General features: G+C 35.9%; 1 protein-coding gene across 1 annotated transcript in view; it reads left to right on the plus strand.

Annotated features, from left to right (window-relative positions):
* cfap58 (cilia and flagella associated protein 58) overlaps positions 1-26,070 on the plus strand; it is a 77,850-nt gene that overhangs the window by 36,518 nt on the left and 15,262 nt on the right. Inside the window, exons 13-17 of the mRNA XM_052544776.1 lie at positions 1,122-1,345; positions 14,985-15,096; positions 15,186-15,290; positions 22,608-22,727; positions 25,422-25,555. Of these exons, the coding sequence (XP_052400736.1) occupies positions 1,122-1,345; positions 14,985-15,096; positions 15,186-15,290; positions 22,608-22,727; positions 25,422-25,555 (695 nt within the window). The remainder of the gene's footprint in view (positions 1-1,121; positions 1,346-14,984; positions 15,097-15,185; positions 15,291-22,607; positions 22,728-25,421; positions 25,556-26,070) is intronic.

The following is a 26,070-nucleotide window of genomic DNA, read 5'->3' on the forward strand; positions in this document are numbered from 1 at the left end:
CTCTACCACAGACTCAAGATCTAAGGAAAAGTCAGCTAATCCTAACAAAAATGTAGGAAACCGAAGATGACAATTTAATTTCAGATATCCTTGATAGTCTTTTAGCTGAATTCAATTTAGATGTATATGTAGCTTTGCCTTTAGGCTTAAAATACATTTTTAACAAATACAGTTACAAAATGTTTTACAGCATCTTTGGTAAATCATTCAGGTCACTATTAGAGATCATAAATTGATTGTAATGTTAATATCTGCTGCTGTAAATTGCTGACATTGGTTCTTTGATAAAGGTTAACCCATTCAAAGGGCATTCTGTCCAAATTGCCTCTGCTGACACCAGCTTCCATACTCTTCTGTCTATCCATACACATTAAAACAGCTTCATCATCTGTACATCTCTGAGCTCCCCAAACCGTATTGTATACTGAACGTGATATACAGTAACTAATACCTTATACATAACATGCAGTACACTTATAGGTGTACATACATTGTATCAGCATTGCAGAATTTTGTGCATACAGTTTAGTTTAGTGAAAGTTCAGAAAGAAAGTCAATTACCATTTTACATAACTTCCTTCCTAGTATATATGGTGTGTAGAATAACACAAAAATGATTTAGATGTAGAAGGAAATGTTATATTTATTTATTGCGTATGGCCAAATGTTTCTCCAAACTTTTTTTTTAATCCATTAAAGTAAAACCTCTAAGTAAAAGACCCTGAACTTTTTTTTATAAGACATTTTCCCAAACCTTCACAGCATTTGTCATGTTGCATGAAGCTTTTGGCTATTATCCTGAAAAGACTAAAACTGCTGAGTCATCAAATCTTTGCAGAAAACACTGGCCTGCCTTTTATTTCTATAATATATCGTCTCACCTCAGTCAGAGGTGAAAGTACTTTGAATGTTTTCTCACAGATGCTTGAAAAGGTGTTAAAAGTACCAGAACTTAGGTACCGAGGGAAAAAAGGGCATGTAACAAAACAAAAAAAACAGCATTTATTCACAATCAATGTTTATTAACTGAAAGGATATTGAAATTTCACAGTTTTTTGGTTTGACTAATGACTAATGCCATTTGTTTATTTTATAAATATATTTCTGTGATTGTTTTCAAGGTGAGAAATGAGCGTGACCTCCTGGGGATGCAGTTGATGAAGAGAAACGAAGCACTGGCATTACTGTACGAGAAGATCAAAATCCAGCATTCCATCATGAACAAGGGTGATATACAGTACAATGAAAGACTGGAGGATATCAGACTCCTGAAGCTAGAGATCAAGAAGCAAAGACGAGAAAAGAACATCCTCAACAAGACCGTATCTAATGTGGAGGACCTCAGGTAACACACAGGGCTGTATTGCTGCAGTATGTCATTTCTTTTCAATGTATCTGTCCACATATGGAAGCGTATTGGTTTTACGTTGCACACTAAGAGTAGTCTTAAGGCAGATTCACACTAAAATGTGTGTGACGTCAGAGACTTGTTCGTTTGGTTGGTATGAAGGCTGTTTATGGTTCATGTGGAATGGAGTAAGCCTGAAAGTAATCTGGCTCGATGTTGTGTAAGTTAATCACTTTTGATGCACGTTTGAACCACTTTATGTTTTATATACAGCTATAATTTCTTTCTTTATAAAAAAGAGAAACATCTATTGCTATAAAACTTTATGGGAGCAGGTACTTGATCGCTTTTCTGCAACACTCATGTACTCTTCAGAGGTATAATGACATAATGATTATGCCTCAATCACAGGTACATGGAGCTAATTGAGTGCTTGTCAGATAATTCTCTTGTCAGTATTGACCCTCGCTAGATGTTTATTGATGTTTTCAAAAGCTGTAATTCACCACACTCAATAACCGTCACTTTTTCGCTCACAAAAGACGTGCGATAAAAATCACTTATTATGGAGTTCTTAGCTGAGTAAAAAGGAGGCGACAACAGCTTGCTGTGGAAAATGAGGGAGCGTTTGAAAGCACTGGCAGGTCTTGCATCTAAAGTCAAACCAGATCTATAATAGGGCTTTACTCAGCTGCTATTGGTTATTTTAGTAACATAAGGGGTGGTGATGACCTCACATTTTCTTCCATATCTCAAGCCAGTGCAAAATCACTAAATATTCAGGAAGTCAGACTCTGAATTATGTACTGAAATTTTCCATCGCCCCAAAATGATTTAATTAATTTAACCAGGTTCTCTCCCGTGAATAAGAAACACAGTCACCGAAAGAGACTGTTCTTCTTCTCCTATTTTGGTTCCATTTCACTGATCTTTATCAACCACTTAAAGCTACAGGTTGTAGGACCTGCCAATAGAGGGCGCACTACCAAAACAATAACAATCGCGTGGTTTGATGACGCTAAGAAGGAGCGTGCAATGACGGGATTTGTTGTCTTCTACTGGATTTTGTAAGTGTCTGAAAAAGACAATTTTCACATGCCACCATTATATATTGCATCATGCTATATTGCAATACCATACTGCAAATATAGTTTGACAGTAAATTATCAGATTAATTGATTATTGTTTAGTCAGATGATATGAAAATGATTATCACTTGTTCAACAAATATATACACTCGTGTACATGCAAACACATTAACTGGGCATACAAAGCAAACGCGAGTTCCACGATTTGTTCCACGAGTCTAGAGACGCGATGCCCCGTATTTGGCGTGTATGCCCTATAATACTAATCTGGTTGATCGTTATAATAGCATACGTTATCTGTAAAGATATGAATCAAAACAACTCACCTGTCGAGTAAAACACAAGCAAGATCGGCATCTCTTTCTAGTTGAAGTTTGTCGCGAAGCTCTCTCCATCTAGAAAATGCAACACCGATATTGATCCTCGCTCTTTCTCTCCTTTTGTCCCAAATTCTTCTTGGGTCGTTTGGTTGGCCCGTACACTTACGTTTACGAGAGCTGTCCTTGTCGCCAGAACCAGCGGCAGACGGAAAACAGTAATTATGTTCCATAAATAAGAAACACAATCCACCATAAAACGTGCAAGAAGAAGTAAATAAGTAATGCTTGAAGCAAGCTAGTGGTTTGCTGGACGCTAGACACTACTTCCACATTTGTCCACACACTGTTGTCATGTGGTTTCTACATCAGTAAAGGCTGTAACAAAGGGTAACTAACATTATTGACAGGCGACTGCACTGCCCCGTGTCACTGTTTAGAATGGGACTTTTCTCATGATTTACAAGTAGATGAAAACAGGTATTTTTAGTTATCAGCTGGACAAAATATATAACACCAGCCTAGCGGTTTTTGGATATTTTACTGCAATTATCTTACAAATTGTACCTTTAACTGAGAAAAAATTCTCTATATACATTAAAAAATTAAAAAAGTGATAACAAGCAACAAGTTTGTTCAAAAACACTGATTCAAGAACAACAAAAATGTTTTTAAGAGCAAGTCACTGAATCATTGTTTTGTTGAATTATTTATCGACTTAATTTAATCGTTCACTTGATTCTAGAGGAAAACAAACAACTCGCTTTAAAGAGAGTCTTAGAATCATTGACTTGAATGGTACGTTTACACCTCTAATTAATTCATGACTGAGCAACTTGCTGAATTCCAAACTATGTACTAGCATGCTACTCTTACTGATTCTGCCATAGAAAGATATGATAAAATAGTAAGAGTAGTATTCTACTACGTGCTTCAGAATTCAGCAAATGTTTTTATAAGGAAGCCATTCATTCACTAAAATGATTTGTTCACAACTCTGATTCACTGAAGAACAAAACAAGAAACTCTTTATGAATGACTCATTTATTCATTCAAGTGAATTGAAAACTCTGAATCATTCCAGAACAAAAAAAGCTACAGTAGTGTCTGTATGAGTGAGGCACTGAATCATTGACTCCAATGGTTTGTCCAGAACACTGACAGATTCAAAAAATAAACTGTTTTTGTGATTGAAACATTTGCTTGAATGATTCATGCACAACACTGATTCATTCAAGAAGCTGCTGTCTTTATGAGTGACTCGTTGAACAATTCATTCAAATTATTTAGTTCAAATGGCTGATTCAATCAGGAATGAAACTGCTGTGTGTTGCTCAGTGCAAACTTAAGGGCTTGTCCTATTTATTAATACATCGACTTACATTTTTTTCACTTCCACAAACTATGGTTTGCTACATTCTAGTCGGCTGCAGTTAGATTGCATTCTCTCTTTAGAGAGCATTTTTGCTTCTGCTAAAAAATGAACACTCTTCAAATCACCCGTGTCCCAGTCGCACTCTTAAATCATAACAGAAAACATACACGTATCATTGTTCTTCCTGTACTCTGAAACATATGTGGAAATCAATGAGCTAGTGGTAAGGTTTCAGAGAGACTAGTCAGCAGCCGCTGTGCCAGATGGGTTGACTTGACGCCCGAGCTTGGATGCCAAGATCTCTGCTGATATACAAGCCTCAATGGTAAACAGGTGGCAAATTTTAGTCATTATTGCTGTCATCAGTGCAGTGTAGTTCCCTCAAAGACGCTGACTGTAGCATATCGGTGCCTAGCTGTGGAGCAATATTTCCTCTACGTTTAAGGGTTTCTGGGACAAGTCCATGAAAGCAAAGTCTCATGAGGAACTGACATCTTTCTGTGTTTACATTTATACATTTAGCAGACGCTTTCATCCAAAGCAAATTACAAATGAGGAATTCAACACAAATACAACACAAAGTTTCAAAACTGCTTCATGCATTATAGAGCAGCTAGATTGAGCACAACAGAAGCAAACAGTGTGTTTATAGCCTGGTTGTTTATTTTTTTTACTCTTTTTAACCAGATATTTTTTTATTCATTTAATTTATTTTTAATACTCTTTTACTCTTCTTGAAAAATGGGTACTCATGGCACAGGATCCTGCATAAATGACACATAAGAAATACATTTGCACATTTTGTGTGATTGGCTCATTTGATATGTACATAATGTGCTTTCAGTATATATATCTATACTGTAGATCCTTTAAAAAGGAATGGTTGCTTTTACCTTTCTGGAGAAAATGAGTATATTTTATGGCATCTTTTATTACTTTAAAGCTTGATGGACATGTTCATTGTCTATCAAGAAATGTGTATAAATCTACTTTTGTATACTTTTGTAATCCACAGAATGGTTTGGATCAAAACAAGTCAATTATAACAAGAATTCCTTCTACCATCGAAAAGTTGGGGGTCGCTATGTTTCACATGATCTTTCAGAAATCATTCTAATAGAGGCATTTCTTAATATTCAGGTGGAAAACAGGTGTGATGCTTCATATTGATGAGGAAATTTACTGTCACTTCTGATCAGTTTACTGCATCGTTCATGAATATAAAAATAATATAAAATAAAAAAAAATCTCACTGAACCCAGACTTTTTTATAAACTTGGAATCTCAAAGGAAGGGATCCAACTTAATAGAAGCATATCCAGGAATCTCATATAGAAAGATTCTTGAAACATGTAAAAAAAGCCTGTGTCATTGAAGCTCTAAAAAGACCCTAACACATTTAGATGGGAGTTCATCTTTTCCTGTAGAGTGACCCAAGGAGAGTTGTTGTACCGCTGTTGTCACCTGCTGAAGCGGAAGGTGCTAGGGTGATAACTTTGATTTGACATCTCTGTGTTAGCTTGTCAACTCATGAACCCCTGAATGCTTGTCAACAAGCTTGTGACTCAGTCACAAATAATAGGGCTTGGGCATTGTGACGTCATTACTTGGCATGGCCATCATGTTGATGGCCTCCTTTCCTGCTACTCGGACTACTGCACAGTGTTTAGATGTACTCCCTCTCAACATTGGACATTGGAAATAAGGGAAAATTCGTCTAATGTGGCTTTGCTTACAGATTGGCGTGAATTCGTGCTCTCGTAACAACCACACTTTTATCTGAAAAAAGGCAACATCACGTTAAGGTTGTTTCAAGTAAGCAAAACGATGCTTTGAAAACATCTGTTTCGCTGGAAAGGCAAGGAGGTAGCAACAGGACAACAGTACAGAGACTGACAGGTCCGATGGAAGGGCTAACAGGATATTTTACAGGAAAATACTAAAACGGGAAGAGAGCGGGAAAAGAGCTAAAATACGTGAGAACCCCAGGAAAAAATGGGAGGGTTGACAGTTACTAACTACACATTTGAAACACATCATTAAAGTACATATGTGAGTGGTTGTTAGCACTAACAGTTACTTAACTAGCACCTAGGTGGAGCACAGCTTACCGTTGTCTGGATTACTGTATACTGTTTGACGGCTTTTTGATCTGCAACTCCTGAACCTATCCATTTGTGAACTGCACATGAGACTCCAATGATTTGTAGCTTCGGAACTGTTCTGAAGTGTAGGCGCTCACAAAACAAACAAGGCAACTTTAGCCAAAGATATCTGTAATGCAAAAGTGCGGCAGCAAGTCATCGTCGGTACTCCACTCTTTGTTTGGAATTTTTTATATGGATCCAAACTGTTAATAGTGCCGATTTTGTCTGCATACCGGTCCCTGGCATCCCTATCTGGCGTATCCCTGTAAATCCCACAACCTTTTCGTGATTTTAACATCTTTTTTCTTTCTCCGAACTCTGCTTCTTCTCGTTCGACTTGCTGAATATTTACATTCACGAGGCCATCATCATGGCCGCCACGTCCCAGAATGCAACGCGGCGCCCAAGCCCTATTCTCTGCCTCTGTGCAACTTAGCAATTAAACTGTGCTATATACAGCCAAAAATAAAGCTGTAGAAAAGATGTTCAAAAACTCCTCCAGTCCATAAGAACTGCATTCAAATGTGCTAAGGAAGCTCCTCCCACCATCCACTCAACAGAGACAGAGAATGATTGGAATGTAAATGCAACCATTCTCTTAATTATGACAGCCGAATGAACTCTGCTTCTCAAAAAAGATTGCAATCAAGGCTCATGTACATAATGATAATGTATGCAATTTCAAATCATACATAGATACATGCTCAGACTTTTCACACTATCCACAAGGTCATCCCGTATCATGATATGTTACGTAAAATCTGCTCCAGTAACAGATGAAAATTACAATTGAGAGATAAAGTGTGTTCTTTTGATAAGGTTTGTGAGCTACCCATTAAGTTTTAGAAAGATAGAACCATAGGTCTGCACAATTGTTAGAATAAATAATTGAGATTGGGGCTACTGTGATTAACAAATCTTGAAAAGTGGTGATTGCATTCAAGGCTTTGCATTGTGTTTGTTTGAATGTCCATTGTGTGCATGAATGCTGTGGTCAATTGGAGGTAGAGCTGTACAATTAATCCAATTTCTAATCGCAATTACAATTATGGATGTCACAATTACATAATCACTCAAAGTGACAGTTAATTGTTCAAAGTCAACTTATGTCATTCTCTGTGCTTAAGATGTGTGTGTGTGTGTGTTTTAAATGTTATCTTAAGAGTTTTTCCATTGTGTTAATTGTAGTTTTAGTATACCATTATAATACCATTCCTATTATTATTATTATTTTTTACTTTTTTTTTATAATTTAAAGAAGAATATATTATAGTTGACATTTGAGGCTTAATATTATTGAAAAGCACTAAAAGTTTTTTTTAAAGCTTTTTTTTATTTCCTTAAAAAAAAGCATGCAGTTGAATTAAACAATGGTATAAACATCATTCAATGTAAATTGTGATAAACGTAATTAATAACCGCAATTACAATTTCAAGGGAATAATGGACTATTATGAATTTTGTCATAATCGTGCAGCTGTAATTGGAAGCATGCATATTAGCCACTGTTCTATATGACTGGATTGCTTATAGAATTCTAAACCATCATTATACGGTGGAAGTGTTCATGGCTGTTCTACACGTTTTAAAGTGACATTCCAAACAGAGCTGATATTATTGCATGAACAGTATTAGCACTGGTTTTTATTTTAAAAAATTTGCAGTAAATGAGACCATAATAATTTAAGCCATAATGAACTAAATTCTGTTGCATTTTGCCTGAAATATTCATTAGAAGATTCAAACCACAGAGTGGAATGAACAATACAGAGCATAGACCAGTGATGTGAAAGTGTGTGTTTATGTGTGTGCGTGTTTTTTCTTTGATCCAGCTTTGAACCAAATTCTTGGGTTGCTTTCATGTGTTGTGTGTTTGTCTACTGTAATGAGGAGGTCTTTCCATTTCAAATTATTTCAAAGAGCCCATACTCCAAAATAAATTATGGCTAAGTCTGCCTGAATCACAGGGTTACCCTTACGTGCACTTCACGTCAGTAAAAACAGCGTTAGTACATGTTCTACTGCTCTCAAACTTCTTACCCTCACTCCATTCCCCCTTTTTTTATTCCATTAGAGGAACATTATATAATTGCTTCTCTGAAATAAGGACAGAAATAGAAAGAAAAACAGAATGAGAAAGAGAGAGGTTACGACAGATAAGACCTTACCTTTGACATTTAAGCTCACTGCTGCACATTTTCCGGACAGAGGCCTTGGACTCTATCACAGCTCATTGTTTTATATGTGTACTGCTGTAGGCACATTTCTGTAACTGCTCTATTTTTTCTCTCTCTTTTCCTCCATGTCTTTCTCATACCTGTGCCCAGTAGCATTTGTCATCCATTCTTTCTTCCTTTATTACTCTGTTTCTTCTCTTAAGCGTGAACATTTGTAGTTTAGTGGTCGGTATATCATTGAAATATGTCACTTTCTACAAATTAAAAATGGTGAAGCTCTTTTGTGTGTATGTTTCGATCATGGCAAATGTGAACTGTGATCAAGCATGGAACATTATACTCTTTCATACTGCCCGAAAGTGCATTTAGTTTACATCGGAATCAAGGGTTGCATGGCATGGTGCTGAAAAAGTACAACAGTTCCCAATAAAAAGTTATAATAATATTTCTTCTTATTATTATTTATCAGATTAATATACCTGTCTTGGGTGACAATATGCTCCTACTGCGATTAGTATGAAAAATGACAAAAGTTTCAAAAATCATTCAACATGATTTCCATCTTTTATTCACCTCTGGTTGAGCTAGGTGAAGCAATCGGAACCATATGCCCCCCCCCCCCATCCTCTTGCTCATTAGAAAACGGAAACTTGTTGAGTGGCATCCTGACAGATGAATTCCCAGTAATCCGCTTCCATTAAAATCAGCATGAATATTTCATAAGAATTAAATCAATGTTCCTTAAGCATTGTCTAACTGCTAGCTGCGCTACCTTGAGCCTTACTTGTAACTTGGCATTATAGGCTGCTTTCTTCAATCAAACCAAAGATACAATCCCTCATATATTAAGAGTTTTTATGCATGCAGTCTTTACACATGTTCTTGGCAGCTGGTGAAACTCGAAATCTAATGAGGGAGAAAGAAATGCCAGCTTTCTTTTAGTAAAAAAAAAAAAGTATAAGCAAGAAATAATCAATCAGCCAGTCATTATTGCAAACTAAATCCCAAAGCAGGGGGGTCTTAAATCATCCTGAAGTTGTTTCGCAATAATAACTGGCTGAAGATGGTCCAGCTTGTTCCATGACTACATTCCCAAAAAGCTATAAAATATGTATGCGGTACTAGTACAGAGATACAAAAACAAGTATTCCATAATTATTATTATTATTAAAATCTGCTGTTTCCAAACCAGGGTTATTATAGTGATGTCATGACAACTCTCTGAAGAATATAGCATGGTAATGGATATGACAATGTCAATGTATTTGGTCTTGTCGGAATAGATTTAGAATGTTGCTGAATTGCTGTTGCTGTAAATTATTGCTGCTGCAAAGCAAGTACATAAACTTGCTACTGCCAATGCATACGCTGATATGGTGCTGTGAGTATTTAAGATGTACCGCTGCTGAACAAATAGCAAATACAATAACCCATAGCAGATCTATACAGGTAGAGCTGGGGAAGGTGTAGGCTGGAAAATTCTCTAGTTAATGCTAACCAGCCATTTGAATGTAAAGCAGCTAGCTAATTGGCTGTTTATGCAACATCAACCAATCAGCTTATGCCAGCTAGTTTGACACTGTGAATATCATCAGTTTGGGTTCACATTCTTTCTTTGGCTGCTTAAAGAGCCTGGGGCGGTCACAGAGACAGGTGGGATATCTCAAGACACCTATATCAGTGATATGTGTCAGGCGATAGATACATTATGTTCGGTGTTTATAAGGATCAATTGTGGGAGCTTTAGAGTCATACATGTGGAAGTGCTATGGCCTATAGGAGGTGACTGTTAATGTTTTGTAGTGGGAAGATGCTGGTGCTAATGTTGCTGATGATAATTAGGCCTGTACATATTAACAAGGCCAGTTAATGACACAATTGCCTTTTGTTTTACTATTTTCTGCTATTGCCTGCAAATATGTGTAGTTTCAGTGGGTCTGAACACGGGCAAATGTGTGTGTGTGGGCGAGAGTCCTGAACTCTATAAGCATGTTGATTAAAGTTTAAGTCCCTGATATCAACCCTGCCTTCGTGAATAAATCAATCCATATCCCCCAACCAACTCTTTCTCTCGCCTTCCATATCTCCAGGCTGATCTCAGTCAAAGCAACAGGAATACAAACTAAAACACTGACTAAGAGAAAGAAATGGATAAAATGCATGTGGGTTTCTTTTTACCATTCTAAATCAGTTATTTATTTGTCATAGCGAAATTAATTTGTTGACGGCGAAAGATGGATGGCTTGCTTTCGTTTAGTGGACATTGATGTATTTATGCAAAACACAATTGAGAAGAGAGAATAGTGAGAGCATAAAAACAAAAGCTTTGCCAAGAACACAATTAAAATGCATAAATTAAAGCCACAGCCAGCGAAAGGCAAGTGAATGGAAAGGCTGCTTTTATTTTTCCCAGTCTGAACAGGAAATCCTTTCAGGGTTCTATTGTCTGCTGTAAGGTGTAGTAAAATGACCAATGACTAAGATTAATACGGTCTCCCTGAAGCACTGATGTCAGTAATTACTGTGTGCTCTTGTCACATTTTATGTTATTCTCTTTCTTATATGTAGTATATTCTTTTCAAAGTGTAGAAAAATCATGCATTTATGTGCACACAATACTAAGTAGCTTTTGTGAGTGCCACTAAAAGTATTTTATTAAAGCTCCAGGAAAAAGTGCTGGCTAGATTTCCCACATACAAACTTATGTTGAGAACTGGAGTAATCGAAATGCAATGTGAAGAAGTCTTAGTGTTTCAGGGTCGGATTAGACCTGTCTTGAGCAAAGTGATCAAAGAATACTTCCTCTCTCCTAATAAAAGTTTTGACAAAGTAAATGGAAGTGGCACTGGCAATTGTGGCTTTCCAATTGATGCCTGTTTTGATGTTTTTAAAAGTTGTTTTCTTCATTTGGTTGATATTAATAGTGCTGTAATAGTAGATTGATGACATGTATGATAAAATATGGATACATGTCTTTTTGTGTATATGCACATTCCTTTCCTGATTGTCTGTTGGGATTTCCAGTGACTCTTTCTAAGCATTGCATCTGCACACCAGTATCTGGCGACATGTCTATTGCTGTGTCTAATTTAGAAGGCTGCACCCTCCGTAGGCCACATTTGTCAGCCGCATACATAATTGAGACTGTCTCAATTCAGAAAACTTACCATTACATTCCAAAGAAGGCAAGAAATTACAGTAATTAGGCTTCAAAAGGAATAATGGTTACTTTTCTGAAAGTAGATGTGCGGAATGCACAGTATATGGCCGAGAAATGCAACCTACATAGGGTGTAAACCTTATATGAAGTTTCTGAATCATTCATTTAATTGATTCGTTTAATAAAAAAAATGTTCAGCAACAAATTGAATCACTTAATCAGATAACCAAATGATTTATTCTGTACCGCTGATTCATTCATTCATGAATGAAAAATGTGATAGTTGTTATGACTCAATTTGCTTATCCATTCAAAACAATTAATTTATGAATGAAACACCACTGAACATGTGAGACCGCTCTGAGATGTGCAGTGGTTCTGTTGTGGATTTGTTTGAAACTATATCCTTTGATAGAACAAGATACATGTAATACATAATGTGTAATATGTAATGTTTTCTTTATAAAGACAGTTTTCCTGCTGTACAACAACATAATCAGAGAACAGCAACTGTTTATGTGTGTACATCGGTGTCTGACAATGATGCAACAGGTGTTCAAGAGGATTCCTCTTCACATCAAAGCGCCTGAGGTCTTGTTTGTTTGCTTTGCCATCAATTTTAATGAAGGAAGACACTTATTAAAGACTCAGGTTAGGGTCTAAACATGAACACTTGATATGTAATAGAGAGATTACAGTTACCACGCACTACACGGGAAAGAATAGATTTACGGTGTTAAGTATAAGTACACCTAATATTTACTAGATAAAATAATAATGTACACTATACAGTTTTTATTGTACACTTTAATGAACTCTAAATTGTAATGAGTGTTTCTGTTTAATCTGGGGCCGATCCTCGTTATTAACTAATTGCTTATTAGCATGCCTATTGTTAATTTATTGGCTGTTTATTAGTACTTATAAAACTGCATGATCATATTCTACATCCCTAATCCTACCCACTTAACAACTACCTTACTAACTATTAATAAGCAGCAAATTAGAAGTTTGTTGAGGAAAAACTCGTAAAAACTTGTAACTCAACATATTAAATATATACAGTATATGTATAGCTAAACTAAATTTGGCTTGAAGTGCCTTATATGGCAGCATAATAAAGTTCCTTTCCATCTAAAATAGGCTTTTGCATCAGGAGCATGGCTGTGATGCCTTAAAATACAGCCTCTGTATAGCTCAGTAGGTTTTGGAACGGAGCCATTGAGACAGTTATAAATATTAAAGATGACAAGCAACCCAAAACAAGAGCTAATGCCAATTTTTCTCCCTCAAACATAGCAAACACTAACAGCACTGATTTTGTCTGAATCATCAATAACGAAAAGAGACCTTGTATGTCTTGAGAAATCAATCTTAGCCATTTAGAAGCAATTCCACTGTCTTTTAGCAAAACAACATTTGCAAAAACTTCTCCAGTTTACTCACATTGCTAGACAAATGATAGTACACTGACAATTTTGGTAATAGAGTTTTTCCCCCCAAAGGAAATGACTTATTGATCAATTTAGCATGCTAATCGCTAACACCCTCATAAACTCAACCTGCATTGCGCTCAGGTAAATGAGCTGTGCGCTATGATCATCCATCTCTCTCCATTGCTTCACAGAAAAAGTTCTAGGCATTCTGAGCATTCAGCTGGTTACAGTATGGATCTCTGTCATCTCGGTTACACATATTCATTATTGTTGATGGAAGTTGTAAGTCAGTGGTTACTTTTTGTGTAATTTTTTATAACTATAGATTGGTGATTAGAATTAGTAGAATTAGTATTCATATGACAATGACATACTACCTGATTCACATACTTTTTATCGCCTACTAAGTAGTATGGAAATAGGCATATTTGGACACAAAGATTGATTATATAATGGGTTTTCGTGCTTTTGTTGTGTTGTGCCAGTCATGTCTGGTGTAGACAGGGTGTTGTTTTATCTACCTTTCATTTACTTTTCTGTTCTTCTGTTCCATGAAGATTTGTGTGTGTGTGTGTGTGTCCTTAGATGACGATTTTGTTATTTATTTATTTTCAATGTATTTCAAGAGGCTTTTCTATTGTGGCTGGAATGGTGTAATTAGCTTTTTCCAGCTCTGGCAAGCCACCAGTGCTTATAGGTTGGCTGAAGGAGCTTTCAAGTTGTTTACTTGCGGAGTTGAATCACTATAATAGGTCAAAGGAAGACACTGGCTATAGCTAGACTTGCCATAAGTGACACTGTTTTAGGGGTAAAGTACACAGAAAACGCTGTTGTGCAAAATAAAAGGTGGGTGCAATCTAACAAAACACAACTGGGATCTTTTCTTCAGTTGTCCACAATTACCACAACAAATCAAACATTGTAATAGAGAGATGTTACACTTTAAAGTAAACCCTTGAAACGCTATTCCCACCCCCCAGACTTTTCTGATTTGTTGAGTAAAGGGATAGTTCTCCCAAAAATTACAATTTGCTGTAAATTTACAACTAAGCTGTAGATGAGTTTGTCTTTCATTGGAACAGATTTGGAGAAATTTAGCATTGCATCACTTGCTCACCATTGGATCATCTGCAGTGAATGGGTGCCATCAGAATGAGAGTCCAAACAGCTGATAAAAAACATTACAATAATCCACAAGTAACTGACATGACTCCAGTCCATCAATAGCTGTCTTGTGAAGAGAAAAATACTTTATTAAGGCATTTTAACTTCAGTCAGGTATAGAGATGGCAAAAATGATGAAAAATATGAAAATAATTCACTTAGATTGAGAAGCCATATATTGAGGCACAAATATCATAAGTAACATATGTAACACCCTTACTGCACAGCAATTTGGGAGGCAAAATTTTAATGCTGAAATACAAAATTTCTTCAAAACGTGAAAAATCTAGTTTGAAACCAAAATTGATGCACAACTAATCTGAAAAATGATGAGACTATGCAACGAATATTTATATAGACCAACCCTAAAATAGCTGCAAATGCTAGAATGTATTGTGTGTATGCCTATAGGAAAGCATACATGTCTACATCAAACAAGCTTGCTGCAGAGAGGGAAAGGTCAGCTAGGATTATGCTGTGAGCCATAACCTGTCGATATGAGATCCAAGAGATTTGTTTCTCCCTCTCGCTTCCATTCACCCTCTTGTTTGCATTTCCCTGTTTGTGCCGGTTGTATTGCATAAGTAAATAAGTGAAGTGCAGGCTTTCAGAACCTCGCACACAAACTCATTTTCAAAGTGGTATTGCATCCTGCCAGAATGCAGGGACTTTAAATGACTGACTATAAATTAGTAGATTATTGATGCTTTTATTGTGGCCTGGAAACCAGAGTCAGATTTACTCTACTGGTGTTTCTTTGTTCTGATGGCAGACATGAGGTGTTTCATATGCAGAGGGAGCTGCTGAAGGAGAGGACAAGATGTCGAGCTCTAGAGGATGAGCTTGGCAATCCCTTGAATGTCCACCGCTGGAGAAAGCTAGAGGTATGGGCTTGCATAAGCGTTTTATGGAAACAGTTATAGAAATAATACAGTCTTCCAGAAAGATTGATTTCGCTTCTCTTTTTTTGGAGGCGAGTGATCCAAGCAGCTTTGAACTGATTCAGAAGATTCATTCTCTTCAACGGAGGCTGATAGCTAAGACTCAGGAGGTTGTGGAGAAAGAGCTTATGCTACAGGTGAGAAGATTCTGTAATTGGTGCAAGTCATTAAACAGTCCTAGTGCCACTTCTTCCTTGCCAAACATTGCCCACCACAGATTCATATCATTAGTCTGCATATAGAGTTAGAGAAATTAAAATTATATACACTAACATTTGGAGTCAAGAGACCAGTTTATTTATATATGCATTTATGTATTATGTTTTTCAAAAGTGACATTAAAGATACATAATATATAATGCTGCAAATAAATGCAATTTTTTTGTCATTCATAAAAGAATCCTTAAAAATAAAGGAATGCTAAAAAAAATAAAAATGGAATAATAATAATAATCATCATAATAATCATAGTTTCACAAATATTTTTAACCAACACAACCATTTTTAACTTTGACAAAAAAGCTGCTTTGCCATCACAAGTATAAATTAAAATATAACATTTAATATATTAAAATAATGATAATATTTCACAACATTACAGTTTTTACTTGTTCTGGAATTCTTAAATCTTAGCGATAACTATATTACTATATAATAGTTAAATTCTTTAAAAATAGATTAGTTATATTTAAAAAAAGTTATCAAATTGATATTGATTTTCTATGTTCTACATTTGCAAATGCTGCTTTAAGGCAATTTAAAGTTATCTAAAAGTAATACAGATTGTGCTACTTTAAGATTGTGATATTTGGTTATTAGGTTACTGAATAACTGTTTTCTGTGCCTGTAGCACTTTTGGACAAAGTGCCACAGATTTCCACATAATCATTAAACCGTTGTTCTCTTCCTCTGTGCCTTGCTTGTTCCAATATTACATATTTGGACTAATTTGATTATGCTTCCAGCTCCTAATAACAGTAAAGTACTCTCTACTTTTACCATATTAAAATCCATCCCACAGAATTTTTTGCAGATTCTGTCTGGATGGACAATTAGTGATTTTTTCTGGAGTCCATTTTTAATGTACTGTATCCTAAAAGAGAGACCAATGTTCATATCCTCCCTGCCATTCAGCTCAATAATATACAACAAGCAGAGTCTATCATTTATACATTTAGCCATACATTACTTGCACTATAGTCTGGAACTAGTCATTTTTCCCTCTTTGTCCTTGTGTATGGTCTAGTATTCAGAGAGCCCTCCATTATCTGTAATGAAGTGATCCGTGCTGTTCATTGCTCAGACTAGAAACAAATGTGACTTCTCAGATGTAGCAGGTGCTCGAGTAGAGCTTCTTGAGGGACCAAAGTTTGTTTAGATAAATGCACTTTGAATCTCTGATTAGGTTATGAATGGAGAGATGGAGAGAGGTGCTGTTGGCGTGACTAGGATAAGTTATATGCTTTATGTGTTTGAGATTTTTAATTGGGTTTGTTTGTTTGAAGACTATAATGGGGGCTCCAAAGCAGCTAATCAGAAACGTTACAGAGCTGAGAGAGGAAAAAAAACAAATATAACGAAAAAGTTCTCGGTTTGTCTGAAAGAGACAGACAAAATGTTCTAGGAGAAACTGTCCACTTTACTTCCACCATTACGAGAGGGGTAGACATGGGCTGTAATGTTCGGTTTGATGGTGTTAAGAGTTTTTTCTCACTTTGGATCTTGAGCTCAGATGCAGTGGAAATGATAAAATGGGCTTTCAAAATGCCATTAACATCAGACAGACAGACAGCCAGTTTAAAAAGGTTCCTTTCACTGCCTGTATCAAATGAAGCTTAACAGACTGGATCGCAATCTTAGGACATGAGCAGCCGTTTTCAGGGATCAGATCATATCAAAATGTGTTTGATTTTTTTCAGGTCATCACTATATTCACCTTTTCTTCCTAAACTCAATTCAGAACACACTATTGATATTTATACAAGCTGTGGTGGAGAGTATAAAGCCTCTTTCACACTGCACGTTGGTCCCGGAAAATTGCCGGGTCGCCTTCTGTGTGAACGCAAATATGTCATGGGATTGTTTCCGTGATTGATCCCGAGTTGGGGACCAAGTAACATTGCCGGGTTGAGTCCAGAAACAAGCTCTGTGGGAACAATAGCCAGAACCAATGCCGTAAAGGGTGTGTCATAGTGATGATGCACGTTGTTGTGCTACTCTTTTACCAGGTGTTTTGAAGGCAGATCAACGTTCGCAACGGAAAAAAATATGTGCAAACTGTAATGAAGCAGAGATCAGTTAGCTCCTCACTATCTGTGCTGAAGCTAAGATCGTTCGACAGCTTAAGTGAAAGTTAACGTGCCTAGCATTTTCGATTCGTACATTACACGTCACATCTTGATGTCATGTGTCATTATGGGACCTTTGTGTGTGAATGCACGCTCATATTCCAGATATTCACTGGCAATGTGAAAGTTGCTAAGTCTAACAACCCGGGTACAATTGCAGATGTATTTTCTGGAATCGCAGTGTGAAAGGGGCTTAAGAGTGTCCCACATTAATTCTGTTTGATGAAGCTATGAACTTGGAACAATCAGCATTGTGCGATTTTGTAAACACTGTTGAGTCTTGAGCTGCCTTTGATGCCTTTTAAAACAACCCCACCACAGTTGTTAGACAGCAGGGGATTGTTGTATTGTTTTGTAGCTGTTTGCACTGAAAATTGTGAGTGTAATATAGCACAGTTTAGGACACAATAGCAAAAAACCATTGCAGTCAAGACAATGCTGCACTTCTGTAGATGGAGGGGTGATCCAGAAATGAAGCAAGACAGGTTCCATTTTGAATATAATACCCTTTATAGATCTTGAAGAATTCACAATGCAGCACTTTATGGCAAAACAAAGAGCAGGTGCTGATTTTCACACATATGCAGACTCTAATTCTTGCATTATTTGCATTGAGGCAGTGCGATAATGAAAGAGGCACAGAACATGTCATGTCAGTTAATATTCGTGCAGGCAAATCTGGACAGGCGATTAGTGGTTAACTATTTATTCATGAATGGTGGCCGTAAGATATGGCCCAGTGACTCACCGAATTACAAACTGAGGTATGACAGGAAAGTCTGTTTTACCTGCAACAAACAGCAGGGTTTATTATGCCCTACAGTTAATGTAATATAACGCTGTAACACAGATAGGTCGTAAGGTCTGTGATAGGTTTCCATCAGGTTCCGTAGAGTTAGATTGAGTTTTCTGAGCTAAAGTTTTCATTTGGGTAAAAGAGAAAGGAAGGTGATATTGTATCGCAGGAGATCCATCACTCAGAGAGAGCTTGTGACTTCTTATTTCAAAAGCTCATGCATGAACACTTCCTGTCTTTCAAACACTATATACTTCAATCGTAACTCTCTCGCTGCTTACACACACAGACCTGTTTAGTACACACTATTATGAGTTATGTTAAGCACCATAGAAATGAAAAAAAAAAAACATGTTAAAATCAAATTTAAAAATTAGCATTGAGCTAAACTGATTTCTAAGCTAGTTTCACAGTTTAAAGGTCCCGTTCTTTGTGATCACATGTTTCAAACTTTAGTTAGTGTATAATGTTGTTGTTAGAGTATAAATAATATCTGTAAAATTCTAAAGCTGAAATTTCAATGCCAAGTGAGATATTTTATTTAACAGAATTTGCATACATCGAACGCCCAGTTTGGACTTCATCCCTCTACTTCCTTCTTTAATGACATCACTAAAAACTATGTGCAGCACATTTTGCTGTTTCCACAATCTCGATCAGTTTAATGCCGGATTCGCACAAAGATTATTCTTGAAAGATGGAGCAGTTCCTTCTTTGTCTGGAGAAGGCTTTGTTTATGGACCAAAACCGGTAAGTGTATTTTATTATTTAAGCTGGTGCGTTTAACAGTTTCTGTAACTCACTACACAAAGGGCAACGCTGTTTAGCTTTGTTAACTAGATGTTAGGGCTGTGCAAAAAATCGAATGTGATTTTCATGTGCATCTCATCAGTAAAAACGCTCCTGTGATTATAAGTTCATCTTCAGCACATGCATTCAGGATTGCCAGGTTTTCAAAAAAAATTTCGCCCCTTTGCTTCTCAAAACTACTCCAAAACTAGCCCAATTGCATTTCCAGGAGGGCAACGTGGCTAAGCTGGTGTCAAATCACTACACAGAAAACCGCTGGCACAATCAGAACTCGTTACGTATTTCTGAAGGAGGGACTTTATAGAACAAGGAAGACATCAGCCCGTTTTTATGACAGTGCAAACAGTGGTATACAGATAAGTGAATTGTGTGAAAAATAAGTTTTTTTTACATGCGAAACATGAACACGTTTTATTGCACACTGTAAACACAATCAAAACTTAAAAAAAACATGAAAAACATGACCTTAAAGATATCCCTTGCAATTTTTGTTGTTGTTGACCTTATGAGATCCACTGATTGAAGTCACAAAAGCTTTTCTCCACTCATTTATGACACAACTTGTGCCATGACAGCAGGAGAAGCAAAATAAAGTCATTGTGACTGTCAAAATCGTAGCTGTCAAGGGAGGATGTCTCCATCGTAAGACAGGTCAGAAGCCGGTAGACGTGCAATTGTCGTCCGAATTCTTTGGCAGCGAAAACTGTTGCGGGGGTGTGAAAATTGAGCGTGTTCCCGTCACTGTCAGTCACAGTGTGTTGTCTTCATCTCTGAATGGAGTGACACACAGAACATCTGTTTGCTTTTAAATTGCACTTGTCGTCTACCGATCGTGCTGAACAGGGACAGTAGAGCTACTCCGGTTACTTCTAGTGTTCTTCATGTCACATAGGCTTCTGTGATTATTCAGTCTGACATAGAGGAAATGAAGTCCGAATGAGGCTAAGCAATGTGACTTCCTGTTTGTTAACAATGTGTAAAAATACTTAAGAGGATGACTATAGAAGACATGCTGTTAAATATGAGCTTGGGGGAGAGAGATGGAAATGGAGTAAAAATGAAAGAAAGAGAGCAAGGATATGGAGAGATGAGGATTTGAAGGGCCCTGTGGTGTGGTCATTAAAAGCCAGATATTCTTTGTCTTTTCCTCAGGGAGGATGAATTATTATCAGAGTATCGGATTTATAGACAGTGTTTTTCTATTCGGTAGGTACTGTAAAATAAATTTTTAATAACTATCATCAGGCTAATCCACTTTATGATAAAGTATGATTTTGTGTGTGTGTGTATTTGGGAGATTTTATCTACCATATTTTATCCAATATTCAAAAAATGTGCATACAAAACATGGATGAAATCTCAGTTAATTTTTCCTGGGAAACTGATGCTTATAACTGAACATGTGTCCTTTGTAAAATTTCAGAAGAAATCTCAGCAGTGTCACAACCTGCATGATGGCAAGTTCTGCGATCGGCGGTCTGAGAAAAATCATTTTTATAGAGCTTAACTTATTTTGAACTTGAAATAATTCAGTTAAGAAGAGGAGCCACAAAAGACTAACCTCAGAGCAATAAATCCTTTCCTCTGAGAAATAAAGCTCTAAAATGTATGTTGACATTATTCTTAGTGTTATATTCATGCTAAATAGAGTAAGACAGACAGACAGAATCAAAGTGCGAGGCTGAGGTAAACAGACAGGTTGCTGGGTCTCCGTTGAGGACACGTGTAACTGTATTAGCATTATCAAACCGTGGAAATGTTTTGGGATGCTGAAGTGATGTGTTCTTTGATAATGCGCTATGAGTGCAGATGTTTGCGTGAGACACAGAGTTGGTGAAAAGTGGAGTCTGAGACTGAAGAGACGGCCACCGTGGCTGTGAAGAACCAGCAAAAAGAAAAAGCAGGCAGCTTTAGAGGAAAAAATGTGTTAAGATTTCAGCTTTGCAATAAATCTATAATGTTTCTGTGTGTTGTGTGCAGTAATGAGTTTGAGACAAAGAACTGTTTTGTGAATGTCGAAGCCATGATTGTGTCTTCATTTTGAATGCTGGTCCTTTTGATCGTGAACGATCTTCTTTCAGTCTTCATGATTTCTCCTGTGGCACATCATTTATATTCCATGGAAAATTCAGGGTTTTTATATTAGTGATCATTTTAGACACCAGACAGTCTGCATTTATTAGCATTGATGAGTTTAAACTGGACAGTACTCCCTCTCTAATTAGCAACATTGATGATCCATACAGTATATATGCATGTGAGTGTGTGTGTGTCATTATTACATGGTCAGTGCTGGGATTAGTGTTAGTTGGCCATCTTTCTTTCATCCACACACTTGGATAATTAACACTAGCTTACAAAATGAATTAGCTGTCAGTCCATTCAGTCATCTAACTGTAGCTTTTTTTTCTGTGATGTGACACTGAAAAATAGCATCTCTGCTTATAATTTTCAACTGATGGTAAAAGAGATCTCATGCTCTGAACTAACACATATCTCTTTTGAACTCTTTCCAAGAGAAAAGGTGTGACAAATTTTGGACATCTCAGAGAATTTTCACAGTGTTTTTAGAGGATTTGATTCATTGTAGAGTTTTTGTTAAAAGATAATAGAAAAGTATCACTGGGATTTGTCACTGTTTACATACAGTGAACTAACGATAGTGAACTAATGTTAAGTACTATTTTTTAAATATTAAATTAAATTAAAAGTTACATTAAAATTATTTTTTTATTTGTTGAAATGACATGAAAATTGACATAAAAATTTATTTAATTGAAGTTTATTTGTATAGCGCTTTTCGCAATGCAAATCACTGCAAAACAGCTTTACAGAAAATTAAAGTTTCTACATTATATTTATTAATCGCTTATTAGTGGTGACTATCTCAGGTTGAGGTCCATATGACAGAAATGTAAGGTAAAAATCAAGCAGTTAGTTAATGTCATGTAATCAAACAGACAGTGAACACTGTTAACAGCAATGATTATATGCTGCGATCAAACTTATGGCAAAATTTGGTGTTGTCTGAGGGGTTGGCATCAACTTTTATGGGTTGGTATAAAAAATGTAATTAAATTAAAAATGTAATTAAATTTGGTGCTTTACCATACTTTAAAATTAAATACAATTAATGAACAAAGATTAAATTTAGAACATTAATTTATATATTAAAACATTATAATTACAGAAATATTTTATTACAAATAAAATAAAATAAAATTAGGTATGATACTAAATCAAGTTAGATGCTTTATAATACCTTGTTTACAATTAAATAGACTAAAACACTTTAAAATTGTATTGAAAAATTAAATTAAATTGAATTAAATTAAATTAAATGAACTTTGGTACTTAATGATACTTCATGTTTAAAATTAAATACAATTAAAAAATTACATTAAATTATTTTAAAAATTGAATTAAAAATGCAATAATATTAAATTTGGTACTTTATGATACTGCATATTTAAAATTAATTATACTTTTTTTTGTTGCAGGAGAAAGAGAGACTTTACGTCGAGCTGAAACACATCCTTGCTCAGCAGCCTGGTCCAGAAGCAGCAGAAAAACTACAGGTGTATCAGCGAACACTGCGGGAGAAGACCAAACAACTGAAGGTCCGCTAATACATTTCTTCTTGTGTTTCTTCGATCTGTCAGCTGGATCCCGCATCCCACCTGCTGAGGGCTTTATCTCACATAAATCATTCCTCCTCTCACTCCTCTCCCATCATTTTCATCTCCTTATTCCCCCTCTCACCATGAATAATTAGTTACTTCACCACTTAATTAAGAGTTCAGCTCCATCTGGAGACAGCGACCACTAATGTCATTTTTAATGAGTCGGTTCGGTTTAAGCTGCCTCGTCCTGTTCTATTAAATAGGCAAGAAGCAGAGATGAGTGCAGTTAAAAACTTATGAGTCTCTGCTGAGCCTTCGGTGACCTTATAATATCCAACTGCCATTGATATACGCTGATCTTTGAGCTGCGTTTTGATCAGGATGATCAGGATGATGAATAAGATCCAGGAAACTAGCCCTGGATCTGAAACCCAGGCTAACCGTCCTCTGCAGTCAGGACAGTAGAAAGTGCTCCATTACATTCACCATTCTTTACAAAAATAGACGTAACAGACTTTAAAGACTCAAAAGTCCTTAGCTCGGCAGAAATTCAGAGCTGATCTATTAGAATATCTGCAGTGTGGAGTATAAAACTCTCTGGCGCCCTTGAGCTTACAAATAATGGCCCGAAGGTAGGCATAGGGAGGTTTGGCTTTCTGATAATTTATTGCCAAGCTTAAAATGAGTTACGCACCGCGAGCATCACTGGCAAAGCTTTAAATAAACAAAGCTCAGCGTAATTAACATTAGAACAGAAGCCTTACTAATGAGCCAAACAGAAAAATCATCCCATTCTCTGTTTTGATTGAAGCATGTCCTCCCGCTCCAGCCTCCTTTAGGAAATTAACATTAATTAACACCGGTTTTTTGACTCTCCATGCTTGCTTGGAAGATGTTTCCAGAGTTTTGTCTTTGTACAATACCCAGTAGTCTGAATATTATTATACGCCATATGAAAAGCTCACAACAGATGAAGTGTTTTGTTCATTTATTCAAAATGTGCCAAAAGTGCAGTTTTTTCTTTAAAAAGTTGATTAAACAATGCTTATTTTTGGGAAATAAATAAATAAGCAAAAATAATAATAAATACAATTTGTAAAAATCTATAAAAACAAAGAAAAAATGGTAATGATAAAAATGTGCAGAAGACTTGGAATTGATTACATTTTTTAAGTTGTTGTTATTATTATAATTATATATATATATATATATATATATATATATATATATATATATATATATATATATATATATATATAAACAATAGTAATAATTTGTGGTACTTTTTAATTATATATATAGACTGGCGTAATATATATGCAATATCTTGCAATAACATGATAATAATTATTGGATTAATTATTTTAATTATTTATCATTTGGTAAAGATATTGCATATATATTACGGCAGTCTGTTATATATATTAAATATATATATATTAAAAAGTACCAAAAATTATTACTATTGTTATTGCTTAACAATTATTCTGCCAAAAAATACTGATTTGGAATTGATTTATTATTGACTTGTTGACGTTTTTCAAATGTTATTATTTAATTAATCTTATTTTATTTAATATAGTTATTTTATTTTCAATTATTTATATTTTATTTTGCAAATGGAACAACATTTATATCAAAAAACATGATCAATGAGCAGAAACATTTTGAATGCCTGTCATGTGCAATTATCTTTGCAAATCATCCAATCCAAAGCCAGCTCTGCAGCAGAGCACATCCGGGATTTCTTCATTTATTACTTCCTCTCTCTTCCTCCTTCTCTTTAGCATCTCTCTTCTTTCTGTTCCTTTGATTACTGAGCTCTGGGCTGTTGGGTCACCTGCACTATGTGGGTGGTTTGGAGCACATTGGATGAATGACAATTAGAGCTTGACTGATATGTGCAAAGATTGACGGAGATCAATGAGATGCTGCAGAGGAAATCACTCCGTTCCTTGCTCGGAGGAAGAGATGAGGTGACCGTGTCATGCCGAACACATCCTCAGTGATAGATCACAACTGTACAACTAGGGCACATTTATAGCAAAGAGGTGCCCACTGAAGGGTGAGCGCAGCTTTAGGAAAAATTTCAAAGTAATTGACAAATGGGCTCTTAGACGCTTTGCAGTATGTTGATGGTTTGCAACATAACTTGAAGCACAAAAACAAAGAACTGCTTGAGGCTGTGAGATACAGTGTTTTACCGTGATTATGTGGAGCACCTAATCTTCACCTGAAGAGAAGAATGAACTACTCTCATAACTAAAAGCATTAATGTTCAGTATATAATAATATGAAAAAAGATTCCAATGGAATTAATAATAATAAAAAAAATATATAAATTAATCACCAAACAATTAATTTGCAAAGCAATATAGTTAATATGTAGGCCATTTCAGCTCTGAATTAAACTAATATATCATATTTGTTTTAATTAAATTAACCAAATTTTCCTACTAATTTTAGATACCAGATAAATCTATTTTTTTTTTATTAAAATATGCTTAAATTAACTTAACTGGAACAAATGATTATATGTACTGTACCATTGCATATAATTAAATTATGAAGGTTTTTGTGCAATTGACCTGGTTAAGGTTGCAAGGCAAGTTTGAAGCAGCCAAGTGCATAAATATAGAATTTACAAGTCAGGATATTTTAACGGTTTCAAACTTACCTTTTCTTTCACAGGTCTTAACAGCAGAGCTCAACATGCACGAGTCCCAATCAGAAGACTACAAGTATGAGATCGAACGTCTGGCCCATGAACTCCAAGAAGTCAAGAAAAAATACCTCGCACAGAAACGGAAAGACCAGGAGCACAGGTGAGAAAGGAAGGCCTAAACCCAAAAATGACAATTCTGTCATCATCTACTCACAATTATGATGTCCTTCCAAACCTGTATGACTTTCTTCTGTGGAATAACAAAAGATTACTTTTTCAATTTACAGTAAATGTGGTCTAAAGCATTCAAGCTCAAAAAAGGATGCAAAAGCAGAATTATAAAAGTAGTCCAAATGGCTCATAAAAGTATAAAGGTGTATAGACCACGTTTATGATGCTTGTGGTGCTTTTGCATGCTTTTAAAAAGCTTGAAAGCATCAGTCACCATTAATCAGGGTGAGTAAATGATGAGCGAAATTTTATAAGTGTCTAAAAGCAACCATTTGCCAGTATTTGAGTGTATATGTGTGTGTGCATGTGGGTTCAGGTGCAAGACGTTAATCCCAGATCAGCATAAAATGTAACGTTTTACCCACTGTGTAAATCAGACCAGCAGAAAGCACTTATAGTGTTTGGATGTGTGTGGTGTCTGTGTATCCGGATATTTCATGGTCC

This window comes from Carassius gibelio, chromosome B1 (genome assembly GCF_023724105.1).
Source record: "Carassius gibelio isolate Cgi1373 ecotype wild population from Czech Republic chromosome B1, carGib1.2-hapl.c, whole genome shotgun sequence".
In the NCBI taxonomy this organism is placed as follows: domain Eukaryota; kingdom Metazoa; phylum Chordata; class Actinopteri; order Cypriniformes; family Cyprinidae; genus Carassius; species Carassius gibelio.